The 17586-nt window shown below is 46.7% G+C and overlaps 2 protein-coding genes, 1 long non-coding RNA gene and 1 pseudogene across 5 annotated transcripts; 1 reads left to right on the plus strand and 3 right to left on the minus strand.

Annotated features, from left to right (window-relative positions):
* Positions 1–176: 176 nt before the first annotated feature.
* On the minus strand, positions 177–4902 carry LOC130514095 (ADP-ribosyl cyclase/cyclic ADP-ribose hydrolase 1-like; annotated as a pseudogene).
* A 3213-nt stretch (positions 4903–8115) lies between these two features.
* Positions 8116–10974, minus strand: LOC130514099 (ADP-ribosyl cyclase/cyclic ADP-ribose hydrolase 1-like). Its single transcript, XM_057013461.1, has 8 exons — positions 10832–10974; positions 10446–10572; positions 10215–10350; positions 9777–9859; positions 8839–8912; positions 8679–8765; positions 8506–8589; positions 8116–8433 (listed from the first exon to the last, which is right to left on the minus strand). The coding sequence occupies exons 1-8, from the start codon at positions 10972–10974 to the stop codon at positions 8379–8381; spliced, it is 789 nt and encodes a 262-aa protein (XP_056869441.1). The 3' UTR covers positions 8116–8378.
* Positions 10053–11312, plus strand: LOC130514103 (uncharacterized). Its single transcript, XR_008946914.1, has 2 exons — positions 10053–10412; positions 10795–11312. It is a non-coding gene; the product is annotated as an uncharacterized LOC130514103 (long non-coding RNA).
* A 136-nt stretch (positions 11313–11448) lies between these two features.
* On the minus strand, positions 11449–17065 carry LOC130514094 (ADP-ribosyl cyclase/cyclic ADP-ribose hydrolase 1-like). Of its 3 annotated transcripts, none has more exons than XM_057013457.1 (11): positions 16690–17065; positions 15975–16153; positions 15847–15876; positions 15628–15751; positions 14613–14745; positions 14387–14522; positions 13972–14054; positions 13826–13899; positions 13671–13763; positions 13442–13528; positions 11449–12001 (listed from the first exon to the last, which is right to left on the minus strand). In XM_057013457.1, the coding sequence occupies exons 3-11, from the start codon at positions 15860–15862 to the stop codon at positions 11899–11901; spliced, it is 849 nt and encodes a 282-aa protein (XP_056869437.1). In that variant the 5' UTR covers positions 15863–15876; positions 15975–16153; positions 16690–17065; the 3' UTR covers positions 11449–11898. The 3 variants fall into 3 exon arrangements, with proteins under 3 accessions (XP_056869437.1, XP_056869436.1, XP_056869438.1); XM_057013456.1 differs by having other exon boundaries at positions 16664–17065; XM_057013458.1 differs by lacking the exon at positions 11449–12001 and adding an exon at positions 12341–13155 and having other exon boundaries at positions 16664–17065.
* Positions 17066–17586: the final 521 nt, after the last annotated feature.

Below are 17586 nucleotides of genomic sequence, written 5' to 3' on the forward strand. Positions count from 1 at the left end.
GCAAAAAATAAATAAAAGGTTGAGACCTTTATCTAAACTGCTGCTGTTGAACACACCCTTACTGACGTTTCCTTTTAATCCTTTTTAAGAATTAAGGCTATCGATGGAAAAAAGAAAGTGAATTGCGTGCATGAGTTTATCATTAACAGGTTAAAAGTGAAGGAAACGGAAGTCTAGCAGGTTTTAGCTCGTGTCTTTTTTGTATTAAATGCATCGTGTATAATAACTTAATAATTGAACATGTTGAATACACATCAGCCCTGAAAGTGAGAGTGACCCACAGCCAAAACCTCAGTCCTGACACCTCGGGGGTCTTTTTTTTTTTGTTTGATGCATGACTGAACTGCACAGTATAAAAGACTTTTGGGGCTTCCTGTTGAATTTTGGTCTCATAAACCTTGAACCCTGTGAGATAACAACAAAGTTGAACACACTGATTGTGATATCGCATCAGTCACTCATGTTCTCACTCATATGTTACAGAAACACCACGGTTGGATCAACACAAGTGAGAAACGTGACCTTTGAGTCTATTATCAAGGAGCATATTTACTTTGAAAGTTCTGCCGTAGGTGGGATCTGTAAAGGTCAGAGACTCCTGTTCCGACATGCTCAGGATTTTCAAGTTAGCATGAGGATCCTTCCAGCCTTTCCCAGGCTGTGTGCATCTGTTTGGCAGGACGATTGTTCGGAGTTCCAGATCCACTGTAGGATCATCTGTGTCCTGTAGACAGATATGATATCCTTTACCCAAGGGTCCCTTCACTGGAAAATCCCACAAACAACATTGGTGTGGAGCTCCTGTTTCTACCAAGTCCTTCCATCTACTTTACTTCTTTACAAATGTTTGAATTTTAGGCGTTAAAAGTTTAGAACTGCATCAAAAAAACAGACAGCCTTTTTTCGCAATATACATAACGTATTGTCACGACCATAAGGCGCACTGTAATAAAAGGTGCAGTCTCAGTTATGGGTGCTATTTCTGTATTTACAACATACATAAGGCGCACTGTAATAAAAGGCGCAGTCTCAGTTATGGGTGCTATTTCTGTATTTAAAACATACATAAGGCGCACCGTATTATTAGGCGCATGCTGAAACATACAGTAAAAAATGACAAGTAAGACAGTGAGTTTCGACACATTTATTGAACAAAATATTCATTCTTCCACCACAAAACCATCAAAGTCTTCTGTATCTGAAATAAACAGCTGCGCTATTTCAATGTCAAAGATCCCGAATTCCTCTTCTTCATCACCTGAATCGGACTCACCGACCGGTTCTGCTTCAGCGTTGATGCCGGCTTTTGTAAAAGCTCTTCCAATACATGAAGACGGTATCATAGCCCATGCGTCTACAATCTACCCACATATGGTGGCATAACTTGCCCGCCGCTGCCTCATAGATGTGGCTGGGCGCGGTTATCTTGTCGCGGCAGTAGGTGCGGAAGATGGCCGCCCTCTCCTGGTAATCCGCGGGCAGCCGCTGCGCAACAGCTGTCCTTGTGCGTATGGAGAGATGCTGCCTCCTCATAAAGCAAAAACAGCACGACGGACCTCCTTGGAAGTGCTCAATGTCCATTTCTTCAGCAGTCGCTTTGGCCTTTGGTGACAGTAGAGACGCCCCTTCCGGTTGTTCGCTGTTCCACAACCAACTGTTCCACTCGGTCTTCCAGCTCAGGCCACCTTGCTTTGTTCACGCGGAAACTCAGCTTCGTCTTCCTCACTTTCGTTCACTTTCTTGTTTTCTCCACTTTCTGACCATGGACTCATTTACATTAAAATGTCTCGCAGCTGCTCGATTGCCATTTTCAGCCGCATATTCGATGGCCTGCAGTTTAAAGTAAGCCTCATATTCTCTCTTGACCGGCGCCATTTTAGGGGGTCCTTACGCGGAGGTGTGCCGCTAATCGATTGGCGGAGCCTTTACCGTAGTGCACCTACCAAAGGCACACAGCAGATTTTGGAACTCAGTCCACACACAAGGCGCAACATATTATAAGGCGCACTGTCGATTTTTGAGAAAATCTCAGTGTTTTAGGTGCGCCTTATAGTCGTGAAAATACGGTACAAGAAACCAAAAGAACTCTTGAGTGTCTCTGTTTCCAATGTTGCCATTGCTGTGGTTCAGGGCCACCATCAGTTTAACACTATCTTATGCAAAGCATTATGGGATACATGGAGTGCTCCGAATAGGGTACAGCACTGACACTGATTTTGGCTCACCGGTCGTTGTCTGCGCACGTCCAGCGGAAACCTCGAGACCGAAGGATTTCGATCAGGTCTAAGACGGATCCTCAACTACAGGATTCCCTGAGATGGAAAAACAACTCCTCACTCCTCTTTAGCTCCAGCAAATGTATTCAGAATCAGCCTCTTGGCATCCCAAAGTTTGGTGTTTTAGTCCTCAGGGGATGAGTAACCTGATGAGTTTCATTTATGACTGTTTCCTTACATGAAGGGTCCCTCCCGATCGGTCACCACCTTTATGTTGACATGATCCACCCTGCAGGGGTCCAGACTGTCCAGCTCAACACTTCCAAACATGCTGCGAGAACAAAACACAATCATTTCTGATCAAACACATTCGCCACAGATGTGCTTCGGTACCTTTCCCTATTGAAGGCGTCGAAGACAGAGCCGTTGAGCAGCACGGTGACGTTCCCACAGGCCATTTCTGCAAACTGAGACATGAGGGACATCATGTGAGGCCAACGTTTCACTCTGGCGTGCGTGAATAACGGCCGGACGCTCACGTTTTGGGAAGCTCGGCGCCACAGAGAGTACACTGGATGGCGTTCACAGGCTGACCAGCCGGGACAGGAACCAAAGTCAAAGCCTGTGAGAAGCATCGACATTAGTAACGATGTCGTTCTTTTTGTAAATCAGGCATCATTGAAGACGTGGCAGTGGGTGGTGCGTTGACGTGTTGGAAAGTTATTCAAAACTACATTCACAGTAAATCCTTGAGGAGCACAGCTGCAGCTTCCTGAGCGATGGTTGAATTGGGCGTACACGTAAAAAACAAATCCCTTGTGGCGTGTCTGTGTGCTAGTTTGTTAGCCAGCAAAGATTTTTTAGCGTTTGAGGTTGCATCTCTGCAGCAGGCCATCAGATTCTGGTTAATTTGAACATCAGCAGCATCCCAGATGTGCTATAATGTGTTTTTCTACCGTCGTTGTCTTCTTGTCCACACCACAGGAGGTCATTGAACATGTAGCCGGCTAGCGTGTCCTCTAGCGTCCAGAAGTACCGTAAAGCTGCTACAAAGGTCTGCACGAAGGTCTTGGTCTTACTCCAGAAGAGGAACTAAACAACAGAACAGAAGAAAAGCCCTCATTTACAGATAGTTAGCCTGATGGTGTGTCAGTAATTCAGACCTTAAGCAGAACTCTTGCTTACCCGACCACAGGGGGGAGCCCAGGCTTGTGCCATAGCGTAAAACATGTGTCGATAATCCTCCACCGTTGTGTTACAAGGAGTCTGACGGCAGACGGCCTCCTCAAAGTGTCTCCAGATGCTCTCGCAGTCATATCTGTGTGTAAAGTTAAGTTATATTCCTCATCACAGCTGTTTTAATACCTCACAATGTGGGTAAAATGTGGCTATTTGCTTTGGTTTCTTTGATGGCACGTAGACTCTAGTTTAGTCGTTGTTAGGGTTCAGACTCTTTAAAGTTTCCTTCTGGAAAGAACCAGATTTGATGACTATGCTGTGCATTTAAGTGTGTTTTGTCTGAAAAATCTCTGTATATGTGGCATCTACAGCAGGTCTGTCCATCCCAGGGAGAGGAGCCCTCATCTGTGGCTCTCCTGGTTTCTTCTTTCTCCCTAAATGGGGATTATTTAAGTGTTTCTGAGCCATTTCAAGGGTCTAAGGACAGAGGGTGTCACAACTGTCGAGCCCTCCGAGGCAGCAAAGATGGTGATTTGGGGCTCTAAATAAACTTGACTTGAAGGAGATGTGTTGCAGTGGTTTAGGTAAATGGTCCCCCCTCCCTTCTATAATAATAATCATGCTGTCTGATCAGCCACACCTGTGGGCTGGATGGATGAACAAAGGAGAAGGTCTCACGAACACACACTTGGCCAGATTAGGGAGCAACATTCATTCGAGTGAAACACGCCTTTTGTGAATTTAAAAGAAGCCCTCAGATCTTTGGGTTCGGCTCATGGAAATGGGAGAGAAAAAAACAAAAGCCCGGCTCGTTCACACGGGGAAGCTTCCTCTTGAGCAGGTGCTTGTGGGAACTACAGCTGCACAGCGGGGAGTCAATCATTACGAAAGTCAATCATTTGAACCGTTCCTCTATCTGCTGCCCTGTAAGCGCATTAACTCCTCGACTTCTGCTCAAAACCAACACTTCCTGTTTCAACTGCTGCTGTTTAAGCCCCGGTAATACCTCGTTACCTCACACCGGGGTTCACCAGGGTGCTGTACTCGTAGCACCTTCCCATCACGATGTGCTTAATGTTGGGAGTGGTGCCGAGCTCGGCCCCGGGACGGCCAGCGCAGAGCAAGAGCACGGCGAGCCCTTTGAGAGTGGACACAATGATGGAAGAAAGAGTGATAATACGATATTAGGGAGCAGCACAGCAAATAAAAGAGCGGAAGGGAAGGGAAACTTACAGACAACAGAGATCATCACAAAGGCCTCAACTGAAAGCAAAAGCAACTCACATCAGTTCGGCGGCTTCAGATGATTATCTCAAGAACTTTTCCTCTAAGTTAAGGACGGAGTCGTGTAAAATACTCACCCCAGCCGCGACGCCAAAAGCCCCTCCACTCTAGCACAGCTTCGTCCTGAACCGAAGCTTAAAGGACAGAGGAAAGTTTTCCAAGCGGCCCTCCTCCCATCCAGACCCCATGAGTCCCATTAGGTGGTGAGACGTTGCTGTTGTCAGCTGCCACGATGGCCTGAGGGGCACCGCGTTGCCTTTGATGGACACGTAAGTGTTTATGAAATGTAAAGGAAGGGGACAGTTTGCACAGAGATGTACTCGCAGAATGTGGAAGAACCATCAGAAAACTGGTGGAAACTTCACACACACTCAAGTGCTCCCTTTGACAGGTCAAACAAAGACCAGTGGGCTAATTTGGAGCATCACCCTCTTTATATCCTTAAATTTCTTAGCTTGTTATGCTGTCCACAAATGTCAGACGGGGCTATGACCCCCGCGACCCCGTTAAGGGAAGAGCAGAAGCGGTTTGTGATCAGTTTAATCGACCCTCATCTCTGATCAGAAGCGCCTGGGCGATGCTCCCATCTTCCGGCAGGAGGGGGTATTACGCGTGTTTACGTCTAGATTATTAAAATTCAGGGTGACGATACAAATTTAACAATATCTCTTACAATTTTAATAGCTAACTCACTAAAGTTGTTACATTGCTAATACAGTGGTTATAGTATAAAATCATGCTGTGTAAATAGACGATTTGTGTTTACCGGTCGATCTACGTCCCAGTCCTCACCTATGGCCATCAACGCTGGGTGATGACCGAAAGAACGAGATCGCGGATACAAGCGGCTGAAATGAGTCTCCTCCGCAGGGTGGCCGGGCTCAGCCTTAGAGGTAGGGTGAGAAGCTCGGACATCCGGGAGGGGCTCGGAGTAGAACCGCTGCTCCTCCACATCGAGAGGAGTCAGTTGGGGTGGCTCGGGCATCTGGCTAGGATGCCTTCCGGACGCCTCCCTTTAGGGGTGTTCCGGACATGTCCCACCAGGAGGCGGCCCCGTGGCCGGCCCAGGACGAGGGGGAGAGATTACATCTCTCGCCTGGCTTGGGAGCGGCTGGGGGTCCCCCCGGAGGAGCTGATGGAAGTGGCCGGGGAGAGGGCTGTCTGGGCATCCCTCCTGAAGCTGCTGCCCCCGCGACCCGGATCCGGATAAGCGGCAGAAAACGAATAACAGCAATTAGGCCAACTATACCTGTTCAACTGTTACCCCAGAGAGGTAAGAGCGTTGAGTGTCTTTTGGAAGAGATTATTTTAAAGATGTTTTTAAGGCAGCCTTTAAAAAGGCATATAGTTTATGTTGCCCCTGAAAATGTTGTTTTCAACTGTCAGCAACACCTGAGTTATCATTGTGTTATAGGCCTATGTTAAATAAATCTGTAACAAACTAGACAATTAAAATGAATTAAATTAATTCCTATAAAACTTAGGAAATACAAGCCTATAGAATCTTTGCAGTTGTGCATTTTGAAATGCTGTTTTTTTTTGTTGTTTTCCCCCAAACTTCAACATGTGTTGTGATCCAGGATTCCCAGTTGTGTTTGTCCTGCAGGGGGCGTGGTGGAGCCATGCTCCGGCCACCTGTTGGCGCACCTGCAGGACATCAGTGATAGCTGCCTATTTAAGGTCTAAGACTCCGGCCTACCAGTGTCGGAGGATTTCATGTGATAAGGTGTCTCTGGTAACTTTGTTGGTTTTTGAGATTTTTGTGGCTCCATGCTGGAGCTCGTTGTGTGCATCCGGGGAAAGAACTGTCCAGGAGGACTGCCCTTTTGTGTTTGTTTAATAAAACCAACTTTCATCACTGCGTCTTGCCTGCGTTCGGGTCCTAAACAACCACGAACCGTAACAACATGTTTTAGATGTTTTTGGAGAAAATGTGTATGATGTTTTCTTTTACTGGAAGTGTAAGTGTTTGCTGATACTAGTAGAATGTGTGTGTGTGTGTGTGTGTGAGAGAGAGAGTGTGATTCTAAGTGCGTCCACACCAGCCAGCTACACGCTGAAACCCAGGAAGGAAATACTGTTGAATTTGTTAAACCAACTGGCATCTGCAGTGACGTGCATCCAATAAATTTTATATTTCCCCCTTGTGAATTGGAACTTCAGCAAAACTTTTGCAGCATCTTAGGGCGGCTATTTTGGATTTAAAACGGGTGTAACTTGTTTTTTATCTCCCCGTCAGATGGAGGAGTTTGTCAGGCGAAGGGGGTCTGATCACAATGCTGCGTTTCATTGATTAAGTTAACAGTCAACGGCGGACTTGCTCCACTTTAGTCACCATTTGCAAAGCTAATGAGTCAATAACACAGCAGAGCAGGTTGCATGAACACACTGATGCTTCCTGATCATCTTTTATTATTATTATTTAAGAAAATAAGGAAAATTGAGTCAGTCTGAGCAGTAAAATGTATCATTGGACAATAAGAGAAAAAAAATGCTTAAAATAATGCTCGCAACACATCAAGCTGCAGCTAGCACAGTGTTAGCGTCAATCTTCAGGAAACAGGAAGTGCATTCATGCACATGGTGGTTGTTAAAACGAAACCTGAAAAAGCTGCCACTTCTGTTATGAACAGGCCACCTGCGGTGAATTCCAACAGAACCATTTCTGAGATTTAAAAAAAAAATGGTTTAGCAAAGTTGGTGCTTTTCCATTTTTTGCCGCCCTCCTTTCCGCACCAGGACAGATGGTCCAAAAACCTGACCCCAACATGTTTCCTCCACTGTCGTTTCTTATTAAAGATCGAAAGCAAAGATGGTTCCGGCTTTATTTGGATTCAGCAGTGATGAAATGACTGCATAAAGTGTGCACGTTCCCCATTAGCCTGTGTGTTTGTTTACCTGCAGGAACTTTGCAAGAAAACCCGTCTAATTTGGAGCGCGATACAGCCGATCTGCAGCCCCATTCAGGCCATTAATTTGGACAGTATTCAGTCCTCTAGTTTACCTTGCGGAGCACTGACAACCTGACATAAACTTGTTTAGAGACCACCAGGCGAGGGCGACGAGCACCAGAACCGCGATTTTAAGGCAGAGCTTTATCCGAATCCTCCGTGGACCCCCCCCGTTGATCCGCTCTATTTATATCGCGCGGCTCCCCGTGACGTAAGCACCCTCCGCCGTCGAGCCTCCAATGCTGATAAAACCACGTGGGTCTGTTTCGGCGAACAACAAACGACTAAATAAAGACTAGTCTCTCGTTTTTTTTAGATTGTCAGGTGAGACACTAACGTGGTTCTGATCACAATCCCGTGATCCGTCAGTTTACACCCCCCAAAACACCGGCTGCGGACCTCTGACACAGATTTAGCTAGTGTTCGCGAAAGCTAAAACTCTGAATATGAACAGGAGCAAATGCAGCACACAGATGTTTCAAAGCTGATTTCACACATTTCAGAATTTTATTGTAAAAAAAAATAAAAGAAGGCAGGTAATGTTAGCAGGGGTGCATAATAATAAAGGACTGATATCTGACCTGTTTGTGTCAGGGTGATTACGGTTCTAACAGTCTAAATTTATGAAACACATCACATTTACAACCCGGTAATACAACCCTGAAAAAGTACTTTAGCTAGCTTCGGACACGTGCACCACAATGGTGCAGCACGTCCAATATGGCTGTAGTGGTGCTGGAGCAGGACTTCACCAGCAGTTCGTGCAGGAGATGTCGTTGGAGGCACATTCACTAATGCGAGTTCTGCAGAGAGACACGAGACAGTCAGAACAGTGGGCTGGGGAACGCCTCCTCTGAAGCTGCCCGTATACTTACTTGCTCACTTCCTTGCATTCGTAGCCGATTTTACGATCCAGTTTCTGCCTTAATTCATTTAAAGACTCGTTTGAGCAGTCGGACCTGAGCAGACCCAGAGCAGAACTTCAGGTTCTGGACATTTACATGGCAACAACCTCAAACTGGTGACAGGAGAGAACCTAGAACCTTACACGGGTGTTGTCGCTGTGACAAGGACGACGGTCAACTTCCTGACCTTGGGGTACTTCAACTTCTTAACCTCGGTCTTCCCAAAAACACTGAAAACAACAGGACACATGTCAGAAAACACCATCTCCACCCATAAACTCGCAAGGTAGCGGAGGGACTGACCTCGATGTGTCAAAGGGGGTGGCGATGGATCCGTCCAGCATCACCGTGGCGTCACCACAGGCAGCCTCTGCAAACTGTACACAGATGAGGCCTTGAGAATTTTAGAGGAAACCATCCGTCTGCCTTCACCATGAGAAACATTTAAACAACCGAACGGCCCCATTTTGAGATGATCTTTTCACGCCTGGTTAGTTAATCATGCCTTTGCATCTCCATCTTTAGCAACAGATGTGAACGACTGTATTACTACCCACATGCAGGTGTTTATAAGCCTCACACGGTGTGTCGTACATGTTCTAGTACTTCCTCACAGCCTCAGCCGGCCTCAGAGCGAGAGTTAGGACAAAAATAGGTGGACCTGTCTGTACTTGCATGATCACACACTTGGGAAACATACTTACTTCCCGGATACTGTTCCTATTCTATGCATTACTCCTGCCAGCTATGCTCCAAGTTTCCCAGGAGTGTTGTTGCTCTTCCCATTGGATTAAGTATGCATCAGATGTCCCCTGTCTGCTGGCGGGACACTTGGGTATCCCACAAAGAATTTCACCCCTGTCAGCAGCACCACTGGCAGAAAGTATGTGCTTTAAAGTACGAACTAAGTACTAAGTATAGATTCAGGAACTTGACCACTCGCACCACACCAGAAGGGAGGGTCTAGATAGCCCTGGGAGCATGAGCTAATTTCTGTTATATAGAATCGTCCTCAAGTATTCCTTATTCACCCCCTCATTTGTTCAACTTTGTCCCTCCATCCGTGGGTTGCTGCAGCTCGCTCAGGAGAGCACCATGTGACTCCATGGCGACCGGCACAAAGCCTCATTGAGGACCCAGACCAAGAGACCATTTTAGCATTCAGCCAGGATTTGTTTTGACTCTCGAGCACTGGAAACATTGTCAAATTGTTTTTATAAAATCACCAATCCTTCACTTACTTTAGTTGATCCTTGAGTCCAGAAGGAGCGAACCGGGTTGTCTTTGCAGGCATCCCATTTAGGGCAGCCGCTGGTGAACGTTTCTAGGTGACATCAGCAGATCAGCGTCACGTCAAAGGGATATAAATAAAATAAAACATTTCGAGTTGGGATAAAGCCTCAGCCTAATGTAATCACTCAGACTCTGCACTTGTCAAAAATTCCCTGATGCCAAATCAGTTAGTTAATATAACAATTAAAGTCATATTCGTGCACAGCGCCAGCTCTCTACACAAACAGGCAGCCGGTTCAAAGGACTCAGGCTCTGATGTGCCGATAAATGAGTCAAGTTAGAACTCGTCCTGTAAGTGCACCACAGCATCCTTCTGCTGTGTTACACATGTTAATAGCAGCTGAGAAACCTTCTGGTTTGGCTAATAATGAAGTTCTTGGTGTTACCATTGCTGCCCTCTTTTCCACACCAGCTTAGGTTGTCCAACACCGACCCCAGCAGGGTGTCCTCCATCGTAACAAAACACTTTGTCTTATCATTGTAGGCATGGACCACATCCTTCGTTTTGCTCCAGAACATGGTCTAAACACCCCGTCAAAATGAAAGGTTGTATTTTGCCATGAGCGATCTGAGAGCTGCCACAGGTGGTTAACAGACAGGTGACAAATCGAGGTTACCTTGCCGCATGTCATCGTGATGGGGGCCACCTGAAACAGGGGATTGTAGGCATCTGTGGGAATTTTACAGGGGTCCTGCCCCACATACGCTTGCTCAAACGTGCTCCATATTGTTTCACAGTCTCTCCTGCAGGGAATAAAAGATCTTCCTTATCTTTAAGACCCCGTTAACAGCTCCCACTGGAACTTCTTTCCATATTTTTAAGTTTGTCTACAGACTTATACTCAACACTCAATTGTGTAACTACTAAAACTGCTCGTGTGAGTATTTAAACCATGCAGCGCTCACATTAAACAGTCCACCTGCAGAAAGCTCAGAATAAAAGGCCTCTTGTGTGATTTTCTGCAGGTCTGCGGTGTATTCTGTGATCCCAGTCTTGACTTACCCTTTGTACTGGTGACACCTGGCGATAAAAGTCTCTTTAAACGTCTGTTGGGGTGGTTTCCGCCTGAGTGTCACTCCCAACGTGATCGCGACCACCAGCACCACCAGCAGCACCACAGCCGCGATGCAGACCCCTCGCTTCATCCCTCTCTTCTGCCGACTCACTCCGGAAGTCGCCTCGGCTGCTGCTAAGACGCAGTCCGCCTTCTGTCACCCGAGCGCTCGCGCACGCTGTCTTATATGCGGCACCCCCCGCCGTGACGTCACTGCCCCAACGCTCCCGCCGCTCGCGCTGCGCTCCTCGGGCGTTACGTTTGACGGGAAAGTCGGACCATTAACCGTGTGACATTAAAGTGAAACCAAAGTTAATAAGATTACTGGAACCACGCTGCACTCTTGGTTGCAACAGAGTGGCGAGAACCTTTCGGGCTCTTTAGTTACTTATGCAAAAAATAAATAAAAGGTTGAGACCTTTATCTAAACTGCTGCTGTTGAACACACCCTTGCTGACGTTTCCTTTTAATCCTTTTTAAGAATTAAGACTATCGATGGAAAAAAAGAAAGTGAATTGCGTGCATGAGTTTATCATTAACAGGTTAAAAGTGAAGGAAACGGAAGTTTAGCAGGTTTTAGCTCGTGTCTTTTTTGTATTAAATGCATCGTGTATAATAACTTAATAATTGAACATGTTGAATACACATCTGCCCTGAAAGTGAGAGTGACCCACAGCCAAAACCTCAGTCCTGACACCTCGGGGGTCTTTTTTTTGTTTGTTTGATGCACGACTGAACTGCACAGTATAAAAGACTTTTGGGGCTTCCTGTTGAATTTTGGTCTCATAAACCTTGAAACCTGTGAGATAACAACAAAGTTGAACACACTGATTGTGATATCGCATCAGTCACTCATGTTCTCACTCATATGTTACAGAAACACCACGGTTGGATCAACACAAGTGAGAAACATGACCTTTGAGTCTATTATCAAGGAGCATATTTACTTTGAAAGTTCTGCCGTAGGTGGGATCTGTAAAGGTCAGAGACTCCTGTTCCGACATGCTCAGGATTTTCAAGTTAGCATGAGGATCCTTCCAGCCTTTCCAAGGCTGTGTGCATCTGTTTGGCAGGACGATTGTTCGGAGTTCCAGATCCACTGTAGGATCATCTGTGTCCTGTAGACAGATATGATATCCTTTACCCAAGGGTCCCTTCACTGGAAAATCCCACAAACAACATCGGTGTGGAGCTCCTGTTTCTACCAAGTCCTTCCATCTACTTTACTTCTTTACAAATGTTTGAATTTTAGGCGTTAAAAGTTTAGAACTGCATCAAAAAAACAGACAGCCTTTTTTCGCAATATACATAACGTATTTTCACGACCATAAGGCGCACTGTAATAAAAGGCGCAGTCTCAGTTATGGGTGCTATTTCTGTATTTAAAACATACATAAGGCGCACCGTATTATTAGGCGCATGCTGAAACATACAGTAAAAAATGACAAGTAAGACAGTGAGTTTCGACACATTTATTGAACAAAATATTCATTCTTCCACCACAAAACCATCAAAGTTTTCATCTTCTGTATCTGAAATAACAGCTGCGCTATTTCAATGTCAAAGATCCCGAATTCCTCTTCTTCATCACCTGAATCGGACTCACCGACCGGTTCTGCTTCAGCGTTGATGCCGGCTTTTGTAAAAGCTCTTCCAATACATGAAGACGGTATCATAGCCCATGCGTCTACAATCTACCCACATATGGTGGCATAACTTGCCCGCCGCTGCCTCATAGATGTGGCTGGGCGCGGTTATCTTGTCGCGGCAGTAGGTGCGGAAGATGGCCGCCCTCTCCTGGTAATCCGCGGGCAGCCGCTGCGCAACAGCTGTCCTTGTGCGTATGGAGAGATGCTGCCTCCTCATAAAGCAAAAACAGCACGACGGACCTCCTTGGAAGTGTTCAATGTCCATTTCTTCAGCAGTCGCTTTGGCCTTTGGTGACAGTAGAGACGCCCCTTCCGGTTGTTCGCTGTTCCACAACCAACTGTTCCACTCGGTCTTCCAGCTCGGGCCACCTTGCTTTGTTCACGCGGAAACTCAGCTTCGTCTTCCTCACTTTCGTTCACTTTCTTGTTTTCTCCACTTTCTGACCATGGACTCATTTACATTAAAATGTCTCGCAGCTGCTCGATTGCCATTTTCAGCCGCATATTCGATGGCCTGCAGTTTAAAGTAAGCCTCATATTCTCTCTTGACCGGCGCCATTTTAGGGGATCCTTACGCGGAGGTGTGCCGCTAATCGATTGGCAGAGCCTTTACCGTAGTGCACCTACCAAAGGCACACAGCAGATTTTGGAACTCAGTCCACACACAAGGCGCACCATATTATAAGGCGCACTGTCGATTTTTGAGAAAATCTCAATGTTTTAGGTGCGCCTTATAGTCGGGAAAATACGGTACAAGAAACCAAAAGAACTCTTGAGTGTCTCTGTTTCCAATGTTGCCATTGCTGTGGTTCAGGGCCACCATCAGTTTAACACTATCTTATGCAAAGCATTATGGGATACATGGAGTGCTCCGAATAGGGTACAGCACTGACACTGATTTTTGCTCACCGGTCATTGTCTGCGCACGTCCAGCGGAAACCTCGAGACCGGAGGATTTCGATCAGGTCTAAGACGGATCCTCGACTACAGGATTCCCTGAGATGGAAAAACAACTCCTCACTCCTCTTTAGCTCCAGCAAATGTATTCAGAATCAGCCTCTTGGCATCCCAAAGTTTGGTGTTTTAGTCCTCAGGGGATGAGTAACCTGATGAGTTTCATTTATGACTGTTTCCTTACATGAAGGGTCCCTCCCGATCGGTCACCACCTTTATGTTGACATGATCCACCCTGCAGGGGTCCAGACTGTCCAGCTCAACACTTCCAAACATGCTGCGAGAACAAAACACAATCATTTCTGATCAAACACATTCGCCACAGATGTGCTTCGGTACCTTTCCCTATTGAAGGCGTCGAAGACAGAGCCGTTGAGCAGCACGGTGACGTTCCCACAGGCCATTTCTGCAAACTGAGACATGAGGGACATCATGTGAGGCCAACGTTTCACTCTGGCGTGCGTGAATAACGGCCGGACGCTCACGTTTTGGGAAGCTCGGCGCCACAGAGAGTACACTGGATGGCGTTCACAGGCTGACCAGCCGGGACAGGAACCAAAGTCAAAGCCTGTGAGAAGCATCGACATTAGTAACGATGTCGTTCTTTTTGTAAATCAGGCATCATTGAAGACGTGGCAGTGGTGCGTTGACGTGTTGGAAAGTTATTCAAAACTACATTCACAGTAAATCCTTGAGGAGCACAGCTGCAGCTTCCTGAGCGATGGTTGAATTGGGCGTACACGTAAAAAACAAATCCCTTGTGGCGTGTCTGTGTGCTAGTTTGTTAGACAGCAAAGATTTTTTAGCGTTTGAGGTTGCATCTCTGCAGCAGGCCATCAGATTCTGGTTAATTTGAACATCAGCAGCATCCCAGATGTGCTATAATGTGTTTTTCTCTACCGTCGTTGTCTTCTTGTCCACACCACAGGAGGTCATTGAACATGTAGCCGGCTAGCGTGTCCTCTAGCGTCCAGAAGTACCGTAAAGCTGCTACAAAGGTCTGCACGAAGGTCTTGGTCTTACTCCAGAAGAGGAACTAAACAGAACAGAAGAAAAGCCCTCATTTACAGATAGTTAGCCTGATGGTGTGTCAGTAATTCAGACCTTAAGCAGAACTCTTGCTTACCCGACCACAGGGGGGAGCCCAGGCTTGTGCCATAGCGTAAAACATGTGTCGATAATCCTCCACCGTTGTGTTACAAGGAGTCTGACAGCAGACGGCCTCCTCAAAGTGTCTCCAGATGCTCTCGCAGTCATATCTGCGTGTAAAGTTAAGTTATATTCCTCATCACAGCTGTTTTAATACCTCACAATGTGGGTAAAATGTGGCTATTTGCTTTGGTTTCTTTGATGGCACGTAGACTCTAGTTTAGTCGTTGTTAGGGTTCAGACTCTTTAAAGTTTCCTTCTGGAAAGAACCAGATTTGATGACTATGCTGTGCATTTAAGTGTGTTTTGTCTGAAAAATCTCTGTATATGTGGCATCTACAGCAGGTCTGTCCATCCCAGGGAGAGGAGCCCTCATCTGTGGCTCTCCTGGTTTCTTCTTTCTCTCCTAAATGGGGATTATTTAAGTGTTTCTGAGCCATTTCAAGGGTCTAAGGACAGAGGGTGTCACAACTGTAGAGCCCTCCGAGGCAGCAAAGATGGTGATTTGGGGCTCTAAATAAACTTGACTTGAAGGAGATGTGTTGCAGTGGTTTAGGTAAATGGTCCCCCCTCCCTTCTATAATAATAATCGTGCTGTCTGATCAGCCACACCTGTGGGCTGCATGGATGAACAAAGGAGAAGGTCTCGCGAACACACACTTGGCCAGATTAGGGAGCAACATTCGAGTGAAACACGCCTTTTGTGAATTTAAAAGAAGCCCTCAGATCTTTGGGTTCGGCTCATGGAAATGGGAGAAAAAACAAAAGCCCTGGCTCGTTCGCACGACTCGTTCACACGGGGAAGCAGGTTGAGCAGGTCCTTGTGGGAACTACAGTTGCACAACGGGAAGTCAATCATTACGAAAGTCAATCATTTGAACCGTTCCTCTATCTGCTGCCCTGTAAGCGCATTAACTCCTCGACTTCTGCTCTCAAAACCAACACTTCCTGTTTCAACTGCTGCTATTTAAGCCCCGGTAATCCCTCGTTACCTCACACCGGGGTTCACCAGGGTGCTGTACTCGTAGCACCTTCCCATCACGATGTGCTTAATGTTGGGAGTGGTGCCGAGCTCGGCCCCGGGGCGGCCAGCACAGAGCAAGAGCACGGCGAGCCCTTTGAGAGTGGACACAATGATGGAAGAAAGAGTGATAATACGATATTAGGGAGCAGCACAGCAAATAAAAGAGCAGAAGGGAAGGGAAACTTACAGACAACAGAGATCATCACAAAGGCCTCAACTGAAAGCAAAAGCAACTCACATCAGTTCGGCGGCTTCAGATGATTATCTCAAGAACTTTTCCTCTAAGTTAAGGACGGAGGCGTGTAAAATACTCACCCCAGCCACGACGCCAAAAGCCCCTCCGCTCTAGCACAGCTTCGTCCTGAACTGAAGCTTAAAGGACAGAGGAAGGTTTTCCAAGCGGCCCTCCTCCCATCCAGACCCCATGACTCCCATTAGGTGGTGAGACGTTGCTGTTGTCAGCTGCCACGATGGCCTGAGGGGCACCGCGTTGCCTTTGATGGACACGTAAGTGTTTATGAAATGTAAAGGAAGGGGACAGTTTGCACAGAGATGTACTCGCAGAATGTGGAAGAAGCATCAGAAAACTGGTGGAAACTTCACACACACTCAAGTACTCCCTTTGACAGGTCAAACAAAGACCAGTGGGCTAATTTGGAGCATCACCCTCTTTATATCCTTAAATTTCTTAGCTTGTTATGCTGTCCACAAATGTCAGACGGGGCTATGACCCCCGCGACCCCGTTAAGGGAAGAGCAGAAGCGGTTTGTGATCAGTTTAATCGACCCTCATCTCTGATCAGAAGCGCCTGGGCTATGCTCCCATCTTCCGGCAGGAGGGGGTATTACGCGTGTTTACGTCTAGATTATTAAAATTCAGGGTGACGATACAAATTTAACAATATCTCTTACAATTTTAATAGCTAACTCACTAAAGTTGTTACATTGCTAATACAGTGGTTATAGTATAAAATCATGCTGTGTAAATAGACGATTTGAGTTTACCGGTCGATCTACGTCCCAGTCCTCACCTATGGCCATCAACGCTGGGTGATGACCGAAAGAACGAGATCGCGGATACAAGCGGCTGAAATGAGTTTCCTCCGCAGGGTGGCCGGGCTCAGCCTTAGAGGTAGGGTGAGAAGATCGGACATCCGGGAGGGGCTCGGAGTAGAACCGCTGCTCCTCCACATCGAGAGGAGTCAGTTGGGGAGGCTCGGGCATCTGGCTAGGATGCCTTCCGGACGCCTCCCTTTAGGGGTGTTCCGGACATGTCCCACCAGGAGGCGGCCCCGTGGCCGGCCCAGGACGAGGGGGAGAGATTACATCTCTCGCCTGGCTTGGGAGCGGCTGGGGGTTCCCCCGGAGGAGCTGATGGAAGTGGCCGGGGAGAGGGCTGTCTGGGCATCCCCCTGAAGCTGCTGCCCCCGCGACCCGGATCCGGATAAGCGGGAGAAAACGAATAACAGCAATTAGGCCAACTATACCTGTTCAACTGTTACCCCCAGAGAGGTAAGAGCGTTGAGTGTCTTTTGGAAGAGATTATTTTAAAGATGTTTTTAAGGCAGCCTTTAAAAAGGCATATAGTTTATGGTGCCCCTGAAAATGTTGTTTTCAACTGTCAGCAACACCTGAGTTATCATTGTGTTATAGGCCTATGTTAAATAAATCTGTAACAAACTAGACAATTAAAATAAATTAAATTAATTCCTATAAACTCTTAGGAAATACAAGCCTATAGAATCTTTGCAGTTGTGCATTTTGAAATGCTGTTTTTTTTTGTTTTCCCCCAAACTTCAACATGTGTTGTGATCCAGGATTCCCAGTTGTGTTTGTCCTGCAGGGGGCGTGGTGGAGCCATGCTCCGGCCACCTGTTAGCGCACCTGCAGGACATCAGTGATCAGCAGTTTTCTTTTACTCGAAGTGT

Source organism: Takifugu flavidus, chromosome 17, assembly GCF_003711565.1.
Source record: "Takifugu flavidus isolate HTHZ2018 chromosome 17, ASM371156v2, whole genome shotgun sequence".
In the NCBI taxonomy this organism is placed as follows: Eukaryota; Metazoa; Chordata; class Actinopteri; order Tetraodontiformes; family Tetraodontidae; genus Takifugu; species Takifugu flavidus.